This window comes from Neofelis nebulosa, chromosome 10 (genome assembly GCF_028018385.1).
Source record: "Neofelis nebulosa isolate mNeoNeb1 chromosome 10, mNeoNeb1.pri, whole genome shotgun sequence".
In the NCBI taxonomy this organism is placed as follows: domain Eukaryota; kingdom Metazoa; phylum Chordata; class Mammalia; order Carnivora; family Felidae; genus Neofelis; species Neofelis nebulosa.
The window spans coordinates 104,199,050-104,224,149 of record NC_080791.1 but is presented as its reverse complement, the minus strand read 5'-3'; the positions used below and the strand labels follow the sequence as shown (position 1 = coordinate 104,224,149).

Here is a 25,100-nt window from a genome sequence, read left to right as displayed (position 1 = left end):
TACAGTGATAACATGCTGAGATATCAACACCATCCCCATCATATCCCACATTCTGCCCGTTCCGACTGTGTGACCTTGAACACGTGACTTAAATTCCCCATGTGTCAGTTTCCTTATCTGTAAGCAAGATAGAAATAACACCAGTCTCATGGGTTTTGTGACGATATATGGGCTAATATATGGTAAACATTAATTCCCTTCTGCAATCACTTGAAAAGAAGCCCACTAACCCAGGACAACTACGCTTGTTCCCGTAAGAAGCATGGGGAATCGAGGGGCGCCTGGGTGGCGCAGTCGGTTAAGCGTCCGACTTCAGCCAGGTCACGATCTCGCGGTCCGTGAGTTCGAGCCCCGCATCAGGCTCTGGGCCGATGGCTCGGAGCCTGGAGCCTGTTTCCGATTCTGTGTCTCCCTCTCTCTCTGCCCCTCCCCCGTTCATGCTCTGTCTCTCTCTGTCCCAAAAATAAATTAAAAAATGTTGAAAAAAAAAAAATTTAAAAGAAGCATGGGGAATCGAAAAGTGCCTGGATCGGGGCGCCTGGGTGGCTCAGTCGGTTAAGCGACCGACTTCAGCTCAGGTCACGATCTCGCGGTCCGCGAGTTCGAGCCCCGCGTCGGGCGCGGGGCTCTGGGCTGATGGCTCGGAGCCTGGAGCCTGCTTCTGATTCTGTGTCTCCCTCTCTCTCTGCCCCTCCCTCGTTCATGCTGTGTCTCTCTCTGTCTCAAAAATAAATAAATGTTAAAAAAAAAATTAAAAAAAAAAAAAAGAAAAGTGCCTGGAGTATTTCTGTCGCTAGTGAAAAAACCCTCTTGGTACTGAGTCAGCAACAGCTAAGCCAGCTTCTTCCAAAGTAGGTTCAACAGGATAAGAGGTTTCATAAGATACCCCAAGGAACAGAAGACTTTCGTGGTGACAGAGCTCAGCAAACATAGAGAAACATATCCTTATCTTAGAATCATGGCGGCATGTTTGCACATTATAGGCACAGAGCGAACCTGCAGTAATGGGTTGGGGTTTGATTGGTACAGTAGTCTTCATGCTTCCTTGACCACATAAAGTTTATTTCTCCCAAACACCTATGATTCAACAAGACTAGTGTCCTGTAAGTAACACTGACCTTGTAGAATATTGTGGTAGAACACAGCAGGAGGGACAGCAAGTGTCTGTAAGTGAACCAAACACGGTCCTTTCAGGTTCTTGTCTTCAAAGGAAGACGGGAACATTTCAGTTCCTTGTAAGATAAATTTGGGGTCATGGTTTCTGCCTTTTAAGCCTGTGATACATTTTCAGGAAAAAAAGAAAAAATGTAGCAGAATGTTTATGCCTTTCCAGATAAGGAAACAGAGGCACAAAGAGTTCCTTCTCTGTTCTTCTGTCCTTACCATTCCCCCCTTCAGAAATGCCCTCCCTGCTCCTCTTTGCACAGATCTGGACACCTGCACGGTGCAGGTCAAATGCCACCTCCCTCGTCAAACTTGTCTTGATTCCCTTCGCTGTCCCTCCTCTGGAAGCTCATAGCATTGTATCACTTGCTCTTGGGCTATCATGGTTTGTGTTCTTTTTTTTTTTTTTCCTTAAGTTTATTTATTTTGAGGGTGGGGTGGGAGGGCAGTGAGAGAATCTCAAGCAGGCTCCATGCTGTCAGCTTGGAATCCGATGCAGGGCTCAGTCCCACAAACCGTGAGATCATGACCTGAGCTGAAACCAAGAGTCGGTGACTTAACTGACTGAGCCACCCAGGCGGCCCTGGTTTGTGCTCTTCAAAGCCACTAGACTTAACTTCACCTTTCCACAGGTAGGTACACAGTAGAGTTCAATAAATAGTTGTTCACTGCCTTCTTAAATGTTGTTGAATGGATAAATCACTCACTTTTTTTTTTGGCAGGCTCCACACCCAACGGGGGGCTTGAACTGATGACCCAGAGATCAAGAGTTGCACCGCTCCACCGACTGAGCCAGCCAGGCACCCCAATAAATCACTCGCTATTCAACAAGGAGAGGAATAAATGAGCTTCCCTCACCCTATAAAAAGACCGTAAACCATCTATGTTCTGACGCCATTACCCTGAGGCGGATCGTCCTGAAACAATCACCCTCCTGTTCACAGCTGCTTTAGGGGCCCTTCCCCTCATTGTGTCCAGCCAGTGTTTGTCTTCACAGAACTAGCTTTGCTCTACCTGAATCCATTACCCCCCTGCTACCCAGAGAGGCTCAGTTAAAAAAGCAATCTTTCTGGGGCACCTGGATGGCTCAGTCAGGTGAGGGTCCAACTCTTGATTTTGGCTCAGGTCATGATCCCAGGGTCATGGGATCGAGCCCCAAACTGGGCTCTGCACTGAGCATGAAACCTGCTTAAGAGTCTTTCTCTGTGCCCCTCCCCCGCTTGCTCATGTGCATATTGTGTATACTTACTGCCTTCATCCATCCTTAACGAAGTACCACAGACTGGGTGGCTTTATAAACAACAGAAATTTCTTTCTCAGAGTTCTGCAGGCTGGAAGCCTGAGGTCAATGTTGGGTGAGGAACCTCCTCCCGGTCACAGATTTCTTGTAACCTCACATGGTGGAACAGGCCAGGGAGCTCTGTGGGGTTTCTTTTATAAAAGTATAATCTTGTTCATGAGGTGGGTGGTGTTGGGGCTGGGTGTGGGGGGCGGGGAACACAAATATTCAGACCATAGAAGCCAGGGACAGATAGAAATGTGCGATATGGGAGTGTGAGTGCGTGTATGTGTGTTGTCTGAAACCCACAGCGGGAGGAGCCCCTGTGGGCATGGGGAGAGTGAGTTAGATGCAGACTGAGAGCTAATACAGAGTCAGAGACTGAGATGGAGACAGATTCGCTCTGGGTGTAAAAGTAAGAAAATAGAGCTTTGAAACTCCAGCGCTTTCCCCGTCACCTTTCCCTGGAAGAGAACTGAGGACGAAAGACAGTTCAACAAGGCGCAAACTGAGCATTTGCACCTGCTGGCATAAGGAGAAAGTGGCTCCGATGTTCCCAGGCGGATGTGCGTCCTTTTCTTGGCTCTACCCCCGCCGCCCCGCCCACAGGAGCAACCTGTGGGTCTGCAAAGAGCCCGAGAACTGGACACCGACTTTACATGCAATGGTGATGGTAAGTAAGAACGACATTCCTGCCGTATCTCCCTTTAAAAGCCACTAAGTAGTTTCACGTCATGTATCTCATTACATACAAAACCACCCCAGAATTTAAGTCGGGTGGGACATTTTAATCCCCACTTTAGAGATGAAGGATCTGAGGCCGAGGAAAGAAAAATGACTTTTCAAAAAGAGTGTAACCGGGAAGAAGGAACAGCATAAAACCGGTGACCTCTTGGCCCCCATCTCCTTGTCTTTCAGAAGGCATACTCATTTGTGTCTTCCCAGCAGCGTTGTAGAGGAACATCCAGAGCGTTCACTGTGTTCAGGACAACAGGAACTTCATCATTGTTCTCTTCAAAGCATCCGTAAGCTCTCTGTTTCTCATGCTGTAGATCAAGGGGTTCAGCACAGGGGTGATGAAGGTGTAAACCACAGACACTACCTGGCCTCTCTCTGGAGAGTACCTGGAGCTGGGGCACAAGTAGATGAGGCTTCCACATCCGTACTGGAGCAGGACCACAGTCAGGTGGGAGGAGCAGGTGGAGAAGGCCTTGTGCCTCCCCTCTGCCGAGCGGATCTTCAGGATGGCGGCCATGATGAAAATGTAGGAGAGGGCGATAAGCAGGAAGGGGATGGTGAGGACGGTGAGGCTGACCACCAACAGGGTGGCCTCATGGACCCACGTATCTGCACAGGCCAGTCTCATGACAGGGAGGACATCGCAGTAGAACAGGCTGATTTCTTGGCTGCGGCAGAAGGGGAGGCGGAAGATGAGCACAGTCAGCTGCGTGGCCAAGATGAACCCCAGCACCAGAGACCCCAGGGCCAGCTGGACGCACAACCGCCAGCTCATCATGAGGGTGTAACGCAAAGGGTGGCAGATGGCCACAAACCTGTCATAGGCCATGACAGCTAGTAGAATGCAGTCAGCGCTGCCCAGGAAGATGAAGAAGAACATCTGGGCACCACAGCCAGGCAGGGAGATGAGGGCTCTCTCTGCGGACAGGACGCTGGCCAGAGTCAGAGGGGCAATGGTGGAAGAGTAGCAGATCTCCAGAGCTGCCAAGCTGGCCAGGAAGAAGTACATGGGGGTGTGCAAAGAATGGTTGCTCCAGATGATGAGAGAAACGGAGCCGTTGCCGCCGATGCTGACCAGGTACATGACGAGGAAGGCCACGAAAATCAGCATCTGCACCTCGGGGAGTTTGGAGAAGGGGCGGAAGTGGAAGTGAATCATCCCAGTCTGATTTGTACCCTCCATGTAGTCAACAAGCTGGGCCTGTGGATGGCGCGGTGCTGCCCCCCTGAGGAGAGAATGAAGGCAGGACGCAGAGCTCCTGCGGGGTGACCCATTCAATCCTTGGCCTCTCCCTTCCTTGATCTCCTCAACCCCAACGGTCTTCACCTCCTGCCTAAACTCGTCAACTTGCTTTTAAATCAGACTTCTTGTTGTAATCACCCAGAAGTAGTTCACCACAGAAATATTTTTTTTAATTGTGGTAAAATATACATGCATAATATTTCTAAGTTTAGTCTCGTGTAAGTATATGATTCGGGGGCATTAAATACATCCACCATGTTGGGTAAACATCGCCTCTATCCATAACCAAACTTTTTTAAATCATCCCAACAAAAACTCTGTACCCACTAAACAATAACTCCCCATATGTCATCCTCCCGAACTCCAGTCACTTCTACCCTGATTTCTGTCTCTGTGAGTTTGTCCATTCTAGGAACCTCATACAAGTGGAATCATATGGCATTTGTCCTTCTGTGTCTGGATTATTTCACTCAGCATGATGCTTTCAAGGTCCAGCCGTGTGGTCGCACATGTCAAATTTCCTTTATTTTTTACCGCTGAATAGTATTCCATTGTGTGTAAATACCACATTTTGCTCATCCATTCATCTGTTCACAGACACTTGGATTGTTTCCACCTTTTGTCTATTGTGAACAATGCTGCCGTACATATAGGTGTGTAAGTATCTGTTCAAGTCAGCACTGAAATCTTAAATCACACAATACCATACTCAGACCACAAATTCCTCTGTGCCCTCATCCCTTGCCTGGTTCTCAACAGTGCAGCCTCTGGGTTTGGACCATCTAGGTTCTAATCCCTGATCTGCCATTGACCAGGAGTATGACCTAGAGCAACTTGATGAAGCTTTCTGCTTCAATTTCTATATCTATAAAGATGACAATAGGACAGAACTCTTAGGATTGTTGTGAGAAGTAAATGTGTCTGGCCCCTAGTGAACTCTCCATGAGTGTGAGCAATAATCAGGAACACTTCTCTTCTTCTCCCTCTTCAAGACCACCTTGATGCCTCCAGTTCCCCCAAATAAGCCTCCTTTGGGCTTTACTCCCTTCCTCACCCAACCAAGACCTATGGTTCATACCTTCCATTAGTCTTTTGCCAATATTATCCCCATCCATGGCTCCTTGACCTTTTGCCAACCTTGTTGTTACCTTCTGTAATATCCAACATAACTATTCCAGGTTGGCCACGACTAAAGATTACAAAATCCTGCTGAGTGGGGCCACAACAAAGGGGCATTATCAACCCCAGTACTGACCCCCATCCTCTAAAGAGCTCCTCCTTCTGGTCCCCTCCAAAACTAGTGCAAATTTCCCTGGTCTCTTCAAGTCTCCTCTTCTGCTACCTCCTTCCTCACTAGCAGTGGACAACCCAGCCTCCCAGAAAAAGAATTACAGAAGCTACTTGGAAGCAATTGTCACTAGTGCTGGACCTATAACATAGGATCTATAACACATCCATAACACATTCCCTCCATCTGACATCACCCCTAATGGTTCCCTGGCTCCTTGCCATCATGACTATTTCCTACTCTTTAGCCCAGGCAACCCAGTTTCCCTCTTACTCCCTGAAACCACTCTAATGAAGTTCACCAATGACTTCCAAGTCATTGAATCCAACAACTACTTTGGACTTGAAGCTGCCAGCTACTCCCTACTCCTTGAAATTCCCCACCCATAGCCTCTGTAATGCTATTCTGCCCAGACTCCCTTCCTACCTCTCTAGACACTTTTCCATCTTTTTTCCACTTTTCTGTTTTTCCATTTCCATCATTTTAGAGATTACTCTTCCTCTTAGTGATTTGCAAAAGGAAGGTTTTCCTGACTATTCTAGGTCTGCTCCCCAGATCGACTCTCCACCCTGCTCTGCCCCATGGGAGGCTAGTCACTAAGGACTGCATTAGTCAGTCACCCCCCCCCCCCCCCCCCGCTGTGGTTTCTGGCTGGGTTTGGCTGATGAAAGCTACTGACAGGAGAAGGAAAAGTAGCATAAAGAGCAGTAGGGTATTTATCTTCCCCTCCCCCAACAACACACACACACACACACACACACACACCCCATATTACATCTCCTGCAGAAACATAAAACTGACAGTTTGCCTTTCTTCCAATGATTAAGCAACTCACAATGCCACAGTAAGAAGGGGGGACCACTTTGCACCCCGAGTTAAACCAAAACAGATCAGCCTGACTGGTTTATGGATGCCCAAAAGAATGTATTTTTTGTTTATTTTTGCTATGCTGACGTCTGAAGATGTGTCATGATCTTTGAAAATATAATAATCATGTAAGAATGTTGTTTTCCACCATACACAGAATAATACAACCTTATATTCTTGCTGACTTACAGTTTTACCCTTTGAGTATTTGTTGGGTTTTTGTGTCTTACAAGCCAGTCTTTTTAAAGTCTGACTCCCTGCATGCTTTGGAAGTAAAGTGTTTTCCTTTCCTAAATGCATCTGCCCCTGCATGGGTCATCTGTTTGGCACAGCCTCATGTCCGGTAGGAGGGCTAGAAGATAGCTGGAATCATGGTAGGAAATTTTTCATCTGGAACTTTCTGAGAGTCTTATTCCTTGAAAATGCTAATTCCTTTTTCCGGAACAACATTAAGAGCACATGCCTGGGGCACCTGGGTGGCTCAGTCAGTGGAGCATCCGACTTCGGCTCAGGTCCTGATCTCGTGGTCTGTGAGTTAGAGTCCGGTGTCGGGCTCTGTGCTGACAGCTCAGACCCTGGAGCCTGCTTCGGGTTCTGTGTCTCCCTCTCTATCTCTGTCCCTCCCCCGCTCGTGCTCTGTCTCTGTCTCAAAAATAAATAAATGTTTAAAAAAAACATTTAAAAAAAAAAAAAAGAGCACACGCTTGCCTGCCTTTCTCTCTATGCAGAGTGAGAATGGACAGCACATCCTCTACCCCAAATATTTGATCTCTGTGAATTAAACACTAATGGGACAAATAGTTATAAGAAAAAGAACTACTATCTATAACCAGGGATCTCACCATTCCCTGCATGATGTGTTTGCCTCTGTGCTCACATGTATATTTCCGTCCCCTCCTTGGACTCTAAGCCCCAAGGGGGCAAGGGACAATTGGGTCCCATTTTTTACTAATGCCCAGGACCTAGTACAGTGTCAGGCACTATGTAATGCTATATTGACATGAACCCTGGAGATTTACTGAGGCTCTATCAATGCTGGTGACTGATACTTAGTACTTTTGAAGTAGAAATAGGAATCTTCATTTTAGCACTCTGATACTAAAGAGTTGTATCCTTTCTGGAGAGATAATCAGTGTTTTCAAGAAGTAATTTAAGATGTCACATGCGTTGGAGGTGCCTGTGTGGCTCAGTCGGTTGAGCGTCTGACTCTCGATTTCGGTTCAGATCATGATCTCATGGTTCATGGGATTGAGCCCCATTTCGGACTCTGTGCTGACAGTGCAGAACCTGCTTGGGATTCTCTGTCTCCCTCTCTCTCTGTACCACCCCCAGTGTTGCTTGCACACTCTTTTTCAAAATAAATAAATAAACATCAAAAAAAAAAAAAAAAAAAAAAGATGTCCTATGCACTGAATCAGTACTCTCAACATTAAAGGATCTACTCTAAGGAAATAGCCTGGAATATGGAGCCAAAGGCACAAAGATGTGTGCAGTGTGCCTTAATAATTTTTTATAAGGAGACAAAACAAATGCTTAACAAAAAGTAATGTTTTGGGGCACCTGGGTGTTTCAGTTGGTTGAACATCTGACTTCAGCTCAGGTCATGATCTAGCAGTTCATGGGTTTGAGCCCCGCATCAGGCTCACTGCTGTCAGCACAGAGCCTGCTTCGGATCCTGTCTCCCTCTCTTTCTGCCGCTCCCCCACTCATGCTCTCTCTCTCTCTCTCTCTCTCTCAAAAATAAATCAACACTTACAAAAGTAATGTTCGAGTCCCTTGACATATATTCATATGATGAACTATTACATTGCCATTGAAATTGTTATAATGAAGAGGTTTAATAAGATGAGAAGACGCTTATAACATTAAATGAAGAAAACAAAGAGGCAAGACTATGCATCACATGAACAAATTATGCAACCAATATAAAGGAGGACAGTAAACTCTTAGTGTTTTTGAGAAAAATGGGTGATTACTGTTTTCTTCATGCTTTTCTCCACTTTTCAAATTTCCTTCCAAAAATGTGTGTTTAGGGGCGCCTGGGTGGCGCAGTCGGTTAAGCGTCCGACTTCAGCCAGGTCACGATCTCGCGGTCCGTGAGTTCGAGCCCCGCGTCGGGCTCTGGGCTGACGGCTCGGAGCCTGGAGCCTGTTTCCGATTCTGTGTCTCCCTCTCTCTCTGCCCCTCCCCCGTTCATGCTCTGTCTCTCTCTGTCCCAAAAATAAATAAAAAACGTTGAAAAAAAAAAATTCAAAAATGTGTGTTTATTTTTCCAATTACAAAAGTTTCATTGATTTTTAGAATTCTCGTTTGAGAGGCAAGGAAACAGAAGTTCCCTAGCACACCCCTAGTTATACAAACAGTCATTGTTGGAACCAGGATTAACATCTAGATACGGGCTGGGTTTATTGTTGCAAACCTCCCTCCCTTCCTTCTTTCCTTTCTCCCTTCTTTCTTTTCCTTTCCTCCTTTCTTTTCCTTTCTTTTCCTCCTTTCCTTCCCCTCTCTTTTTTCCTTTATCCTCATCTCTTCTTAAAGCCAAACCCTTAGATTTAGCTCATCATTCTAGTCCATCAAGATCTTATGGAGAATTTCAAGTCTTTACTCCAGTGAGTAATCAAATTTGCTCCCACAAATTATTAAATTTGTAAATCTACAAATTTAATGAACATGTTTTCACAAAGCTATAACTAACTGGGCAATAGACATAGCTCCTGGAGACCACATCTCTTAAGCATACTACCTCCAGTATACCTCAAAGTTTTCTTCGGAACACCAACAGGTTTTCAGAGAAGTTTAAAAGTAAAAGGTTCTCTGTGTGGAATGTCTTAAAAACTAGAGTGAATTCCACTGCAGTACGCAATCACCTTGATTACAGAAGGGATGTTCAACACTCCTTGGATAAGGAATTCTCATTTTCATTCCTTAGACTCACCTGAATTCACAACCTATTCCCCAGACCCCTGGCCAGACACACACATTTCTCTCTTAATAAAATATATGTCATCCTACTTGACTATTAAAGTTACATAATTCATGCTTCCCTTTTCGCCTTAGCTGCTAGGAAGCCCAAAACTAAGTTTTATATTCAACTGCTTATCATTCCTCAACTCTAGTAACTCCATCTCTATTTCTCTCTTGTCTTCTGTACTGTGCAAGTTGATTTTGATCTTGCTGTAACTAGGGTTTGATCGCAAGGCACTCTATTTTTAGGAGCCTACGAAGCGTGATAAATCTATTATACAAACAAAACAATTATTCTTGCCTTTTGTGTCTTCATCCAAGGTGTTGACGAGTGAATGAGAAATCTCTCCACTCTTCGCTCCCAAACTTGCTCCTCCTCTGGGGTCCCCTCAGTGGTACAAAGATGACAATCCTGTGGGCTTGGTCATAGTTAAATGTTCTCTTTCATTGTCTGCTTTCTTCTGCCTTTGCTGCTGCCTAATGCCTTGCTACTTGAAGGCTGGATCAGAGAATTCCAACTCTCTTCTCACCCAGGAAATACAAACTCTTAATAATGTTGCATCTTCTTTGATGAGTCTCTTGGCAACAGTACTGCTTCCAAAGACTTGGCAAACATCCATAGAGAGAGACTTTCCTCTTCCATAACGACCTTTGCATACTCCTCTGCCTTCTTCCCTTACAGAGTGTAACTAACAGGACTATTCATGCATTCACTCAATCAACAAGGATTTACTGAGCATCTACTATCAACCAGGCATTGACTGTGTCACCTGGAAACTGAGTAGATTACACAATATTTTCTGGGTGTCCCATCAAAGCACGGACTCCTCCTACAAAGGAGAGTGGATAACTTCTCACCACTCTTAGGCAATCTAGGAAATCAGTCACATTTTAAGGGAGAGGCAGACTCTTCTCTCACTCTCGGTGGTGGACTGGTTCAAAGACTTGTTTGTTGTTAGAATATTTGGCATAAACACTGTCACTTCATTCGCTCCAGGAAATTGTACAAATGTTCCCATCTAATTGTAACTTCACCCCAGAAAGCCCCTCACAGGATCAGGGAATCCCAAGGTCAGTAGGGTTCATTGGTCCATTTCCCAGGGTCTAGACCATACAACAAACAACTCATCAACCTGGTCTTGCATCTACCCTCCTTACCTTCTGCCTGGAGAGACTGGCAACCACATCATTACCTGAGGCTGAGTTAAGGCCACAGTGGAATCCCCTTCTTAATAATCTTGGGAACCGTGGAGACTGACTCTGAAAAACCACCCAGCACCGAGGGGAGCACACATCCAGATGCTGTTAAGCCTTCCCTGCTGCCTCTTCTCAAGGGAAAAGCATAGGACTCTAGCCCTTGCAGAGACAGAATTCTGGGTTGTCTCTCTCAGCTCTCAGTTCTTCTCATCTTCTTTCTGGAGATTTCCCTGACAGTGTCGGTTCAGTAAAGCCCCAAGAGGCTAACTTGGGTTTTCACTTGACCATCCCCTGTAGGTCAATGAACACAAATAGGAGTTGTTTGGAGACTTGATATTCCAAACTGGTTTAACTGCTACTAGACTGAGCTATATTCTAATTATTGCTTAATTTTTACTCTCCAAGTTTGAGAGCGTTTAAAAGATACACAATTCTTCCCCTGCTCATGCTCTGTCCCTCTCCGTCTCTCAAAAATAAATAAATGTTAAAAAAATAACAAGTAAAAGATACACAATTCTAATTAATCCAGGTAGAGATTAATATCTTGTGCACCTAAACAAATTCCCAGAATCTTTCAGAGCTCAGCCAGGTGTCATCTGTTAAATGAAGCCATGTTCCGATATGCACACCTTCCCCCACCCTCCTCCACAAAGGGAAAGTTTACTCCCTGCTCCAGGCTCTGTGGTGGCTTTGTCCCCACCCCCAATTATAGCACTTATCTCTCTGTATTGTTTTTTAATTTTTTTTAACATTTATTTACTTTTGAGAGACAGAGAGAGACAGAGTGTGAGTGGGGAGGGCCAGAGAGAGAGGGAGACACAGAATCTAAAGCAGGCTCCAGGCTCTGAGCTGTCAGCACAGAGCCCGACGCGGGGCTCGAACCCACAAACTTCGAGATTGTGACCTGAGCTGAAGTCGAACACTTAGCCGACTGAGCCACCCAGGTGCCCCAATGTTTTTCTTCAGTTAAATTCAACTCACTCACTTTTTGTTACCTATCAACATGTATTATGCCAGTTCTATCTTGTAATCTCTCATTTTCATTCATGTGTCACCTAAAATTTTCATTTCAAGAATCAGTAACTGAAAATTCAGTGAACATTGCTAAAAATGAAGACCTATGGGGTTCCTGGGTGGTTCAGTCCGTTAAGCATCCAACTCTCGACTTTGGCTCAGGTCATAATCTCATGGTTCATGAGTTTGAGTTTGAGCCCCATGTTGGGCTCTGCACTGACAGCTAGGAGACTGCTTGGGATTCTCTCTCTCTCTCTCTCTCTCTCTCTCTCAAAATAAATAAAGAAACTTAAAAAAAATGAAGACTACAGGGGTGTGTATGTGTGTGAGAGAGAGAACTTGGCAGGAAGTTGTCAAAGCAATCTAGAAAGAAAAATGCAAAACAGTTCCTGAAAAGCAGTCGCCAACCATTTGAAAGCCTAACTGACCTGGAACATGTTTCAGGAAGGATAAGCAGGCAGGTGTCATCTTTGGATCCTTCTTCTAGAATCAGACTCCAGAGAGTTTGGGAGAGAAAGCGACTGCATCCAAGGAGGCCATGAAGTGATTTCTATGACCAATGCACCTTTTTCCAGATGGTCTCTTCACATTCCTCAGTGAGTCACTGAGTGCATCCAGCTGACCCCAACATCCAATCTGGTTCTCCCACATGCAACAGCAAACCGCATTGGACATAGTTGGCAAATGTGCTATGTTTCCATGAGATGAGGGGGCTCAGTAAATTTTGCTGTTGATAGAAGAGGTCTTGACCTTCACCTTGACCTACATCTCACCTCTCCAGAAAGAGAAACCAGAGAGACGCTGCGGCAAATGCTGTGTGGTCCCGAAGATCGTTTTCCTAAGAGCAAAGACTGGAAGTGGTGAGCTCTGTATTTCACTACAAATCAAGTCATTGGGTTTTACTATGCTTTCTTGAAGGTTTTTAATTTCTAAGTCAAACTTACCTGAGTAGTAATCATATCTTAAAATATACATAAAAGGATTTGTGTCCAGTAACATCCATGAGTGAACAGGTTGCTTTTTCAATATGCTCGTGAGTTTTACTTTCACACAGCCTGGCTTCTGTCACAACAGACTCATTTTATTCACAGCCAAGCCACCATTCTATCTGGTATGGTGTTGGTCTTTTACAGAAGTATTTCCTTAAGAGCTTTCCCAGAAGATTATCTTCATCAGGTTAAGTTAATTAGGTGTGAGGGAAAGAAAGAAAGAAAGAAAGAAAGAAAGAAAAGGAAAGGAGGAAGAAGAAAGAAAGAAAGAAAGAAAGAAAGAAAGAAAGAAAGAAAGAGAAGGAAGAGAAGGAAGAAGAAAGAAAGAAAGAAAAGGAGGAAGAAATAAAGAAAAGAACAAACGAAAGAAAGAAAGAAAGAGAAAAGGAAAGGAAAGGAGGAAGGAAGGAAGGAAGGAAGGAAGGAAGGAAGGAAGGAAGGAAGAGTGATAGTTGTTTGGGGAAGCCCTAGTCATACTGTCACCCTGTCCATCCATTTATTCACCCTCTTCTTCACTGACACTCCTGTCCAGTCCTTATTCTAAGCACTATGATGAGAGAGGAGGCTGGCTAAGTAGTCAGGGCCGATCCAGGGCTTCCTCACCAGAATCTCCTAAAAAGAGAGGAATGTGCACTGATGAGCATCCCCCGGCTGAGAGGGCCATGGAGACAGTCATCTCTCCACTCCTTCCTCTTTGCTTTGGAACTTCCTGCCCTTCAGATCATGCCTCTACTGGTTTGGGGAATATTTCTTCTAGGAAGGAATATTTCTGGTTTCCTGAACCAGCACGTTCTTACCGTGAGTCTTCTTCCCACATCAGTCACCTCTTGACTCCTTATGCTATAGATCAAGGGGTTTAGCACTGGTGCAAAAAGGGTGTAGACAACAGACACTTCCCAGCCCTCTTCTGGAGAGGAACTGGAGCTGGGGTGAAGGTAGATAAGGGTGCAACATCCAAACTGCAGGAGAACCACGATGAGGTGGGAGGAACAGGTGGAGAAAGCCCGGCACTTTCCCTCAGCTGAATTCATCCTCAGGATGGTGGCCACAATGTAGCCATAGGAGAGGCAGATCAGGAGGAAGGGGACAGCCACTGTGGCCACACTGATGGCATAGAGAGCTGCCTCGTGCATGCAGGTGTCCACACAGGCCAGGCACATGACGGCAGGCATGTCACAGAAGAAGCAGAAGATTTCACTGCGGCCACAGAATGGAAGGTGGCAGATCAGAACGGTCAAAGGCAGTGACAACAGGAATCCCAGGCCCAAAGAACCTAAAGTCATCTGCCCACAGAGCCGCCAACTCATGATGATGTGGTAATGCACTGGGTGGCAGATTGCCATGTACCTGTCGTAGGCCATGACAGCAAGCAAGACACAGTCAGACCCTCCAAGAAGAATGAAGGGGCACATCTAGGCCCCACAGCCAGGGAGAGAGATGAGCATGTGCCCCGTGGAAAGGATGCCAGCCAGAGTCAAGGAAGCAATGTTGGTGGAGTAGCCAATTGCCAGCACGGCCAGTGCGAAGAGGAAGTACATCGGGGTGTGGAGGGAGTGATCTCGCCAGACTGTGAGCCCAATGGTGATGTTTCCAATGAGACTTCCTAAGTACGACAGCAAGAAGGCCACAAATAGGAGGGGAGCCACTGCTGGGTCTGTTGAGAAGGGGTGGAAGTGAAAGTAGACCACCCCCATCCGGTTTTCCTCTTCCATCAGACCTGGAACAAGGAAAGGAGTCATGGGAAAAGTGACTCTCCTGTGTCCTTGAGCCTGGAACAGGCCCAGCCATGTTAAAAACACAGTCTGGGGGCGCCTGGGTGGCGCAGTCGGTTAAGCGTCCGACTTCAGCCAGGTCACGATCTCGCGGTCCGTGAGTTCGAGCCCCGCGTCAGGCTCTGGGCTGATGGCTCGGAGCCTGGAGCCTGTTTCCGGTTCTGTGTCTCCCTCTCTCTCTGCCCCTCCCCCGTTCATGCTCTGTCTCTCTCTGTCCCAAAAATAAATAAAAAACGTTGAAAAAAAAAAAACAAAAAAAACAAACAAAAAAAAAACAAACACAGTCTGCAGTCACTGAGTACTTATCCTCAGGGCTTCCTTGGGAGTTCGGTTAATGTTATCTCGCCTCCCCACTGCTTACCCTGCTCGCTGCATGACCTTGGAGAAGTGATAGACTTCAGCCCACTCATTTTAAATTTCTTTTGAAGAGGGGGAGGGGTGGAGAGAGAAGAGAGAGAGAATCTCAAGCAGGCTCTACGCCTGCTGGATGTGGGGCTGGATCTTGCAACTGCGATATCATGACCTGAGCTGAAATTAAGAGTCAGATGCTTGACCAACTGAGCCACATAGGTGCCCCTAGCCCAGTCATGTTAAACGTGGGGAGAGTATAATGCCTGGCTCGGGAGCGTGGTGAAAATTAGCAGAGATTCTGTGTCTGTTCAAGCCCAACAACAGGCACGCAGTAGGTTCTCAATGGGGTTTCCCGTTTTCCTTCTTTCCTTGATCTTCATTTCTTTTTTTTTAAATATTTTTAAATTTCTTAAAAATGTTTATTCATTTTTGAGAGACAGAGAGAGACTGAGCATGAGTAGGGGAGGGGCAGAGAGAGAGGGAGACACAGAATCCGAGGCAGGTTCCAGGCTCTGAGCTGTCAGCAGAGCCCGACGTGGGGCTCGAACCCACAGATCATGAGATCGTGACCTGAGCTGAAGTCGGATGCTTAATCAACTGAGCCACCCAGGTGCCCCTTTTTTAAACATTTTTTAAAGTTTAGTTATTTTGAGAGAGAGAGAGAGAGAGAGAGAGAGAAGCAGAGAGAGTGTGAGAAAGAGAGAATCCCAAGCAGGTTCTGCGCTGTCAGCACAGAGCCTGACATGAGGCTAGAATCCATGAATGGTGAGATCATGACCTGAGCCTAAATCAAGAGTCAGACCCTTAGCCAAATGAGCTACCCAGGTGCCCCTTTCCTTTTTGCTTTAAAGCGAGTACTCCTGATCATTCACATGCCTCTTTAGTACTATGATTATCCAGTTACCACAACATCTTAAAAATACACATTTATACGAAGAGCACGCGATACCCGTATCGAGCCCAGAAAGCAGGCAATACAGGTGTTTCCTTTAGCCGTGACACACGTGGACGTAGAAGACCAGATAAGTTAAACATAGCTCAGGCTGCTATCCTCCCCAGTCCCCAAACTCAGGACTTTGTTATCGCATTTTTTTCTTCAACACTCAACAATCCAATTGTTTTGTTTTGTTTTGTTCTGTCTGCCAAACATGGACCCTACTCTTATTTTGCCTTCTTTCATTTGTCCACTGCCATCTGCCTTTTTATGGTGTCTATCCTGGATCAACCCCTCTTAAACACTTGTTAAACTGTATTACTCCACATTGACTCTAAACTTAGCAAGTAAAAGAACCTCAGTTTCGTCAATTGCACCTCAGTGAAGCTGAAGGAAAAAAAGTAAAAGAACCTCTTATTCTTGTAGTATCACACACAATTATTGCAGCCCAGGTCACAAGATATTTTTATAAGTAAAACTAACACGACTCACGGGGTGGGGTTGGAAGGTCAGGAAATCGCTTGATGAACATGCCCTACTGGCCCACCTCATCACCCACATCTTTTTTTTTTTTTTTAGTTTATTTCTTTATTTTGAGAGATAGAGAGTGTGAGTGGGGGAGAAGCAGAGAGAGAGGGAGAGAGAATCCCAAGCAAGCTCTGCACTGTCAGCACAGAGTCCCATCTGGAGCTCAGACTCACAAACCATGAGATCATGGCCTGAGCCAAAATCAAGAGTCAGATGCTCAACCAACTGAGCCACCCAGGTACCCCCCCACACACACTTTTTTTTCTTCCTTTTTTTTTTTTCCACATCCTTTGATCTAAGTTGCTAGGTCCTTATGCACATGACCCTTACATTGTATTGAGTTTTAATTTACTTCAAGATAGACATGCATGATGTTTATGGAATTTTCAATGACATTCAAATGGCCAAAACTACAAGAGAGCTCCTTGCATTGATCTTCCTGGGGGATCCTGAGGCCAGGCCAGGTCAAAAATTCTGCTAAACTACAGGGGTAGGGCAAATTAATTATTTTTGTTGTTGAACAAGTGAGCCAAGTTTTAGTACTGCATTTTCTTTGGGTTTGGATTTTAATAATGATCCTCAGTGCTGCTAAAGTTGTAGAGAAATGAGCACTGCCAAAGTCACCGGTGGAGGGGTAAAAGGTTCAACACTTTGGGAAAATTATATTTTTCTTTTTTGTAGGCTTCACGCCCAGCGCAAAGCTGAATGTGGGTCTTGAACTCACAACCCTGAGATCAAGATCTGAGCTCAGATGCACAGCTGGACTCTCAACTAATTTAGCCACCCAAGCGTCCACAAAATAATATTTTTAAATGCTTGTATTTTGTCAAAATGCAGACCATTTTCCAAGCTGGGTAATGCATACCTAAGTATTCATTATACTATCCTCTTAATTCATGTAGGTTTGAAATTTTCCAAATAAAAAACAGAGCATTTGAATTTAAGTTGAGTTATTCCACTCCAGGACTCTAAAGTTAGAATATTAATCTAAAATATAACATCCATAACAACAGTAAGTTTTATACATAAGACAAAAATCACAGTGTAATCTTAATAGGAAACAATGAAAACAACCTCATACAGAACACTAAATTCAGCTGATGAAGTACTAAGCAATTGTTTATATTTATGAAGACAATGTAATAATGTAAAAATATTTGTGATATAACACGACACACAAAATGGGATCTTAAAAGTTACAATCTCTACACCACACACACACACACACACACACACACACACACAAATCCAGTCTTTGAGTGATGAGCCTGAAAGATATTTTTCCCATTCTGTATTTTCCAATACCCTTTAACAAACATCAAACTCTTCTAATTTTAATTACAAGCTTGTAACATGATAAAAGGAGAGACAAGCAGTGTGGTACTCAAACTGCGGAGTATAATATTTTGCGAATTTTTAGAGCAAAGTAACCAATTTATACAGAGCCTCTCCTTAAGAAAAATATTTGGGGGCGCCTGGGTAGCTCAGTAGGTTGAGCGTCCGACTTCAGCTTAGGTCGTGATCTCACGGTTTGTGGGTTTGAGCCCCGTGTGGAGCTCTATGCTGACAGCTCAGCACCTGGAGCCTGCTTCGGATTCTGTGTCTCCCTCAATCTCTTGCCCCTCCCCTGCTCACACTCTGTCTCTCTCTCTCTCAAATATAAATAAAACATCAACAACAAAAAAAAAGAAAAGAAAAAGAGAAAGAAAGAAAGAAAGAAAGGAAGGAAGGAAGGAAGAAAGAAAGGAAGGAAAGAAAAAAAAATATTTGTCTTGGGGCACCTGGGTGGCTCAGTCGGTTAAGCGTCCAACTCTTGGTTTTCGGCTCAGGTCGTGATCTCACGGTTTTGTGAGTTCGAGCCCTGAGTCGGCTCCGCACTGCCAGCACAGAGCTTGCTTGGGATTCTTTCTCTCTCCCTCTCTCACTGCCCCTCCCCAACTCGCTCTATTTTTCTTAAATAAATAAATAAACTTAAAAAAAAAAGAAAAGCATTTGTCTCATCACAATTGCCACCACGTAAGAAAAGTGTCATTACATGAATGCACGTAGTCCTTCATCCATGTAATTTATGGTCAATCCCACACACACTGCCCCCCCCCGCCCCCGCCAGAATGGAAGCAAAGGAAGTTTGTCTGGCCAAGACTGCCAGCTTTCCTTGAATGCCTATGCAGAACAGCCCCTGTACATCAACCGTTCTAGGGAAGCAGCCCCACCGAAGCCACCAAGCCACGAAAGAGCGCCATACCCCCCTGCGGGGTATGGAAACTTTCCATGATATGGAGACTTGAAACTCGTTCTTTGCTCTCGGTGCATAGACGACACATCCCCTTCACTCTACATCGTTCACTGTTGAGTTATTTGTGTACATGTCTCTGTCCCCCTGGCTACCCAACACACTTGTAGCTTTCATATTTTGTTTGTACACACACACACACACACACACACACACGATTTGCCAATGGCAACTGCAACTCAACTTTTTAAGAATAGTTCAGCCAGCCTGACGAAAGCCAAATATCCTGGATCACAGCAGGGAAAACTGGAAAGAAGAATAAGACTAAAATACCAGCCAACACGTTCGGAGTGCCTGCTGATGGCTTCTGCGTGACAAATAATAATCAACATTTCTTGGGTGTCGGGTACTATTCTTAGCACTTTATGACAAGTAACTCATTTACTTCTCGTAATAAACTTACGAGGTAGGTGCTAATTGGTTTTTTTTTTTTTTTTGAGCTAGGTGCTATTCTGACCTTATTTTACAGATGAGGAAATCAAAGTGCAGATTTCAACCCAAAGGCTGAAGTTCGCACATGCTTAGCCACTGCTTCGCGTGCATCTCCCCACATCTGTCACCTTTGCATGGTGAATATATATGTGAACTTGTGGGAGAATAATGATTTACTGTATTCCATCTATAGGAGACAGCCCGTCATTTACTAATTGGGAATCTTAAAAAAAAAAAAAAAAAAAAAAAAAAAAAAAAAAAAAAAACTCAGGTACTTAATACACCCACTGCTGGGAACTAATTCTAAAGAAGCAAGTCAAAGGAATAAAAAAGCATTCATATAAAGCTATTTGTAGTGGTATTGTTTCTGTACCTAAAAGAAAAAAGCAGGGGCGCCTAGGCGGCTCTGAAGGTTAAGCATCCATCTGACTTCGGCTCAGGTCATGATCTCACGGCTCGTGAGTTCGAGCCCCGAGTGGGGCTCTGTGCTGACAGCTCAGAGCCTGGAGCCTGCTTCCGATTCTGAGAGCGGGAGCTCTCTCTGCCCTTCCCCTGCTCATGCTCTGTCTCTTTCTCAAAAATAGATAAACTTAAAAAAAAGAAAATAAAATGAAAAAGCAACAAATCGCACAGCCTACAAGGAACTAAAACATCCAGGTGTGTGAATTCTGTGGATTAGAAGGCCTTTGCTGAGAATAGAGAAGACAGTGTTAAAAAATGGGAAGTGTGAATTGAGGGCTGTCGTTTGAAATATAAACAAAGAAGGCTAAGTACCCTATCCACCACAATCACAACACCGTGAAACTTTATAAACGGACCAAAGCCATAAGACACCATAGACAGCTGGGGTACCTGGGCGGCTCAGTTGGTTAAGCATCCGACTTCAGCTCAGGTCATGATCTCATGGTTCATGAATTCGAGTCCCACATCAGGTTTTCTGTTGTCAGCTCAGAGCCTGGAGCCTACTTTGGATCCTGTGTCTCCTCTCCTGTTCTCTCTGCCCCTCCCCTGCTTGTGCTCTGTCTGTCTCTCTCTCTCTCAAAAAACAAATAAATAAACATTAAAAAAAGAGAGAGACCAGAGACAGTTATAAATATGTGCTGTTAACAGAAATGAGTATGTTTGCATGGTTTTTGCAAATTTTTTGTACATTGTCTAATCACCTAAATTTTTTTAAAGTGTTTTCTAAATAAAAAGGAGGGAACCCATCACCAGAGAGGCTTTTTCTAAACAAAAGCCAAAACCTACCTCAGGCGGGTTGAAAATCACTGGGAGGGTAAGTTAGCAGAGGGATCTTAAAGCATTTATTTCCTTCAGAGCTTGCAAACATTCCACATCATTCAGATGCCAGGGAGGCCGGACCGCCGGAGTCTCCCGAAACCTCTCGTGAGGGATGCCGGAGCCTGATGTTAACCACGTCCTGTCCTCCCTTCACAGGAGTCCTCACTGAGTCCATTTAGCTGACATTTATTTTATTGAGCACCTGCCTACTCTGGTCCCAGACACTGATGTGGAAAGTGGAGATGAAACGTCCTTGACCCAATGAAGGTTATATCCTCGCGAGAAAGAACAGACAAGAAACGAGAAAAAAAAATTAATCGTGTAATTTCAGAGAATGATAAGTGCATGTGGGAGATACAGCAGAGCGGTGGGGTGGGGGTGGGCAACTTCCACTAAAGGAGTCGAGGAAGACCCCTCTGGGGAAGGGCCGTGAATGGAGGCCCGAAGGTGTAGACGAAAAAAGCAGCTGCAAGGTCATTACCGTCTAGAAATCTGCTGTATGACATCATGCCTATAGTTAATGATACTATATTGTACACTGAATACATAAAGGGGGTTTGAAGTGCAAACCTCCAGTTATAAAATAAATAAGTCACAGGGACGTAGGTGCGGCAAGAGGATTATAGTCCATAAGATCGTGATAATTTCCTAGGGTGACAGATGGCAACTACACTTATCACAGTGAGTATTCTGCAGTGCATATAATTGCCGAATCATTGTGCGGTATACCTGAAACCAATATAATATAAGTCACCTTTAATTCAATTAAAAATTTTTTTTTAAATTTTTTTGAGGATTATTTATTTTTGAGAGAGAGAGAGAGAGTACGCGCGCCTGAGCAGGGAAGGGGCAGAGAGAGAGACAGGGAGACGCAGAATCTGAAGCAGGCTCCAGGCTCTGAGCTGTCAGCACAGAGTCCAACACGGGACTCAAACTCACGAACCGTGAAATCATGACCTGAGCTCGAGTCAGAGACTTAACCCACGGAGCCACCCAGGTGCCCCCAAATTGTTTAAATCACACACGCAAAAAATATTTTTTTTAAGTTTATTTTTTTATTTTGAGAGAGAAAGAGAGAGAGAGCACAAGCAGGGAGGAGCAGAGAGAGAGGGAGAGAGAGAATACCAAGTAGGCTCAGCACTGTCAGCACAGAGCCTGATGGGGGGCTCAAGCCCACAAACTGTGAGATCATTACCTGAGCTGAAATCAAGAGTTGGAGGCTCAACTGACTGAGCCACCCAGGTGCCCCCACAAAAAAATCTTCCAAAGGGTAGATTTCATGTTAAATATTCCTATCACAGGGGCGCCTGGGTGGCGCAGTCGGTTAAGCGTCCGACTTCAGCCAGGTCACGATCTCGCGGTCCGTGAGTTCGAGCCCCGCGTCAGGCTCTGGGCTGATGGCTCGGAGCCTGGAGCCTGTTTCCGATTCTGTGTCTCCCTCTCTCTCTGCCCCTCCCCGTTCATGCTCTGTCTCTCTCTGTCCCAAAAATAAATTAAAAAATGTAAAAAAAAAATAAAAAAAATAAATAAATAAATATTCCTATCACAATAAAAAGTAAAATAAAATAATTTTTACAAGGCCACTGGAATATGTCAAAATAAACAGTAGGGAAAGAGCATTCTGGGGAGAAGCATTAGCACATGCAAGGGTCCTGAGGCAGGGATTTTATGACTGGTTTAGTAAACCACGAGAATAGCAATGTGGATGGAGGGGTGGAAAGGAGTCAGTGATGGGGAAAAAGGAAAGAGGGCGTCAGAGGCAGGGGGCCACAAATCACACGGGGTTGAGGGCCACAGTTAGAAGTCTGGATTCCATTGTAAGTGTTATGGGAAACCACTAGAGCTTTTAAGGAGAGATATACGCTGGCCCTTGTATTGGAACAAGGGCACTCAGCTCTGATGCAGAGAACATAGTAGAAAGAAGAGAAGAGGCAGGGAGATGGTCAGGAGGCTGGATCTGCCAATGGAATGACTAGTGGCCCCAGAATCAAACTCACCCAGCTCCTTACGTGCACCCCTCTTTCTTCCTCCCCTCAAAGCTCAATTATATGGAGGTCTGTCTAGATGTGAGAAAAAAATACGTGGCTCTCCTCTCCAACTGTTTACTTTATCTGACCGGCTTTGTAAAGAATAAGTAGCTTGGAAATTTCCTACTGCCCTCTGGATTCCCAAAGTAGAAATCCAAAGGAAATTTGACCTGTAAGAGATATTAATAGAGCTGACAGTTACTGGATACTTACTACAGGCAGATTTTCTGCTGAGGACGTCACACGTGTTACTACCCACGATTACCTCCATTTCACAGATGATGAAACTGGGGCTTCCAGAGTAAATAACCTGACCAAAATTAGGTATCTTAAAAGAGGGACCGCTAGGAATAGAACCCAGTTTGAAGGACTTCAAAGCTACACCCTAGACCACGTGTTGGCAATAAATACACTGGTGTTCAAAGTATGATACGGGGATCAGCAGAATCAGCATCAGCTGGGAGCCTGATCCAAGTACAGACTCTCAGGTCCCACCCCAGACCACTACACGTATAGAAGTTCTAAACTGAGAATTCCTTGCAGTTTCCGGGGGTAAAATCATACCATCTGAGACCAATTATTTTATTTTCTGGTCTTGCTGCATTATTCAGAACCTCCAAAGTGTTGATTAACCATGGTGATACTGAGAGTCCCGTCTAGCACCTGAGACCTTGTGAACATGGTTTACTTAATCCACCATTTATAATGCTACCCGCTGTGAGATTTCAATACAGTTTTTCATAGGAAGTGGCAGCCTCTGTGGCACGAGTTGGCAAGCGTTTTCTGCGAAGTCCCAGGGAGCATCTGTTTGAGGCGTTGTGGGCCATGCGGCGGCCTCTGTCACAACTGCTCAACTTTGCTGGTGCCACACGAAAGCAGGCAGAGACAACAGGGAGAGGAATAAAGATGGCTGTGCGCCAATAAAACATCATTTACAAAACCCAGCAGCCCACGGATATGACCTATAGACCCTACTTTGACGATCCCTGCTTAGGGACAGCATAGGTTTGAATTTTGAGCTGTCGCTTGCTAGTTACATGACCTTGGATAAGTTACTCAACATCTTGGTCCTCAGTTTCCTTATCTGAAAAATGAGGATAATCATGGCACCTCCTTCATGATGTAATTGTGCACAGTGATACCTGTGATGTACTTAGAAGAGTTGCCTACATCAGAAATAGCATTTGGGGCACCTGGTGGCTCAGTCGGTTAAGCGTCTGACTTCAGCTCAGGTCATGATCTCCCGGTTCATGAGTTTGAGCCCCGCGTTAGACTCTGTGTTGACAGCTTGGAGCCTGGAGCCTGCTTGGGATTCTCTCCCTCACTCTCTGCCCCTCCTCTGCTCACACTCTGTCTCTCAAAAACAAATAAATTCTAAAAAAAATTTAAAAAATAAAAATAAAATAGCATTCAATGATGTAAGCACAAGAGCAGAAATCGTCCCTGATTTATCTGCCATGGTACTCCCAGTTTCTGGCACACAATAAGCATTCAGTAAATATTTACAGAATAGATAAAAATTAACTATAATATATTTAAGCAGTTTATTTCTATTCCCATTTCACTCAGACTCAGAGGTTTTATAAAGAATCTCTGCTGAGGGGCACCTGGGTGGGTCAATCGGTTAAGTGTTCAACTCTTGACGTCGGCTCAGGTCATGATCTCACCATTCATGGGATCAAGCCCCGTGTCAGGCTCCATGCTGACAGCACAGAGCCTGCTTGGGATCCTCTCTCTCTCTCTCTCTCTCTCTCTCTAGCACCTCCCCCACTCACACACTCTCTCCCTCCTTCTCCCTCTCTCTCAAAATAAATAAATAAACTTAAAAAAAAGAATCTCTGCTGAAATACATCAAATAACTTTTCAGTAGCTCTGCACATAAATTTATTATTTGCCATTTCTATTGAACATAACACTGGAAGTCCTAGCCAGAGTAATTAGGCAAGAGAAAGAAGAAAATGCTGCCATTTGTGACAACACGGACGAACCTAGAGATTTTGCTAAGTGAAATAAGCCAAACAGAGAAAAACAAATGCCAAATCATAACACTTCTATGTAGACTCTAAAATACATTGAACTCACAGACACCCAGTAGAGGGTGGTTACCAAGGGTTGGGGAGTGTGGGAAATGGGGAGATGCTGGCCAAAGCTTCCAGTTATAAGATGCACAGGTTCCGGAGACCCCCTGCACAACACGGTGAGTACAGCTAATAATAATGCATTGTATATGTGAACTTTTCTAAGCGAGTGGATATGAAGTATTCTCACCACAAAAAGAAAAAAGTGACTCTAAGGGGTGATGGTACATGAATTGGCTTGATTGCAGTTTTCATTTCACAAGGTATACCTGGTCTAAAAACATCCCGTCATATACCTCAAATATATACAACTTTTATTGTTCAATTTTAGCTGGGACATAAAATATTATGGATAGCTATCTGGAAGTCAGGATGAATAAAATCAGTAGCTCTCAACATTCTCTGCACCACATGAATTTTACAGTGTTTTCTCCATGAACCCCACCATCATGATTTTAAAGCTAAGAAAGGGTTAGGTAACATGATAAACACTGCACGGGCATTATCTCATTCAATCTCCACACTCTATGAGCGAGAAGCAGTACTATCATTCCCACTTTGCAGGTGAGGTAAGTAAGGCTTAGAAAGTTTAACTCACCCAAAGGCACACATCCAGCCCTTGGCTGAGCCAAGGTTTGAAACCAAATCTGTCTGAATTTAG

General features: G+C 44.7%; 2 protein-coding genes across 2 annotated transcripts; both read right to left on the bottom strand.

The window, feature by feature from the left end:
- Positions 1 to 773: 773 nt before the first annotated feature.
- Positions 774 to 7,242, bottom strand: LOC131487914 (olfactory receptor 10V1-like). The gene has a single exon (XM_058689114.1). It carries the CDS (start codon positions 4,362 to 4,364, stop codon positions 3,426 to 3,428), a length of 939 nt encoding a protein of 312 aa, XP_058545097.1. The 5' UTR covers positions 4,365 to 7,242; the 3' UTR covers positions 774 to 3,425.
- Positions 7,243 to 13,227: 5,985 nt separating this feature from the next.
- Positions 13,228 to 14,549, bottom strand: LOC131487912 (olfactory receptor 10V1-like). Its single transcript, XM_058689104.1, is given in 1 exon segment — positions 13,228 to 14,549. A coding segment is annotated over 1 exon segment (1,023 nt). The 5' UTR covers positions 14,483 to 14,549; the 3' UTR covers positions 13,228 to 13,459.
- Positions 14,550 to 25,100: the final 10,551 nt, after the last annotated feature.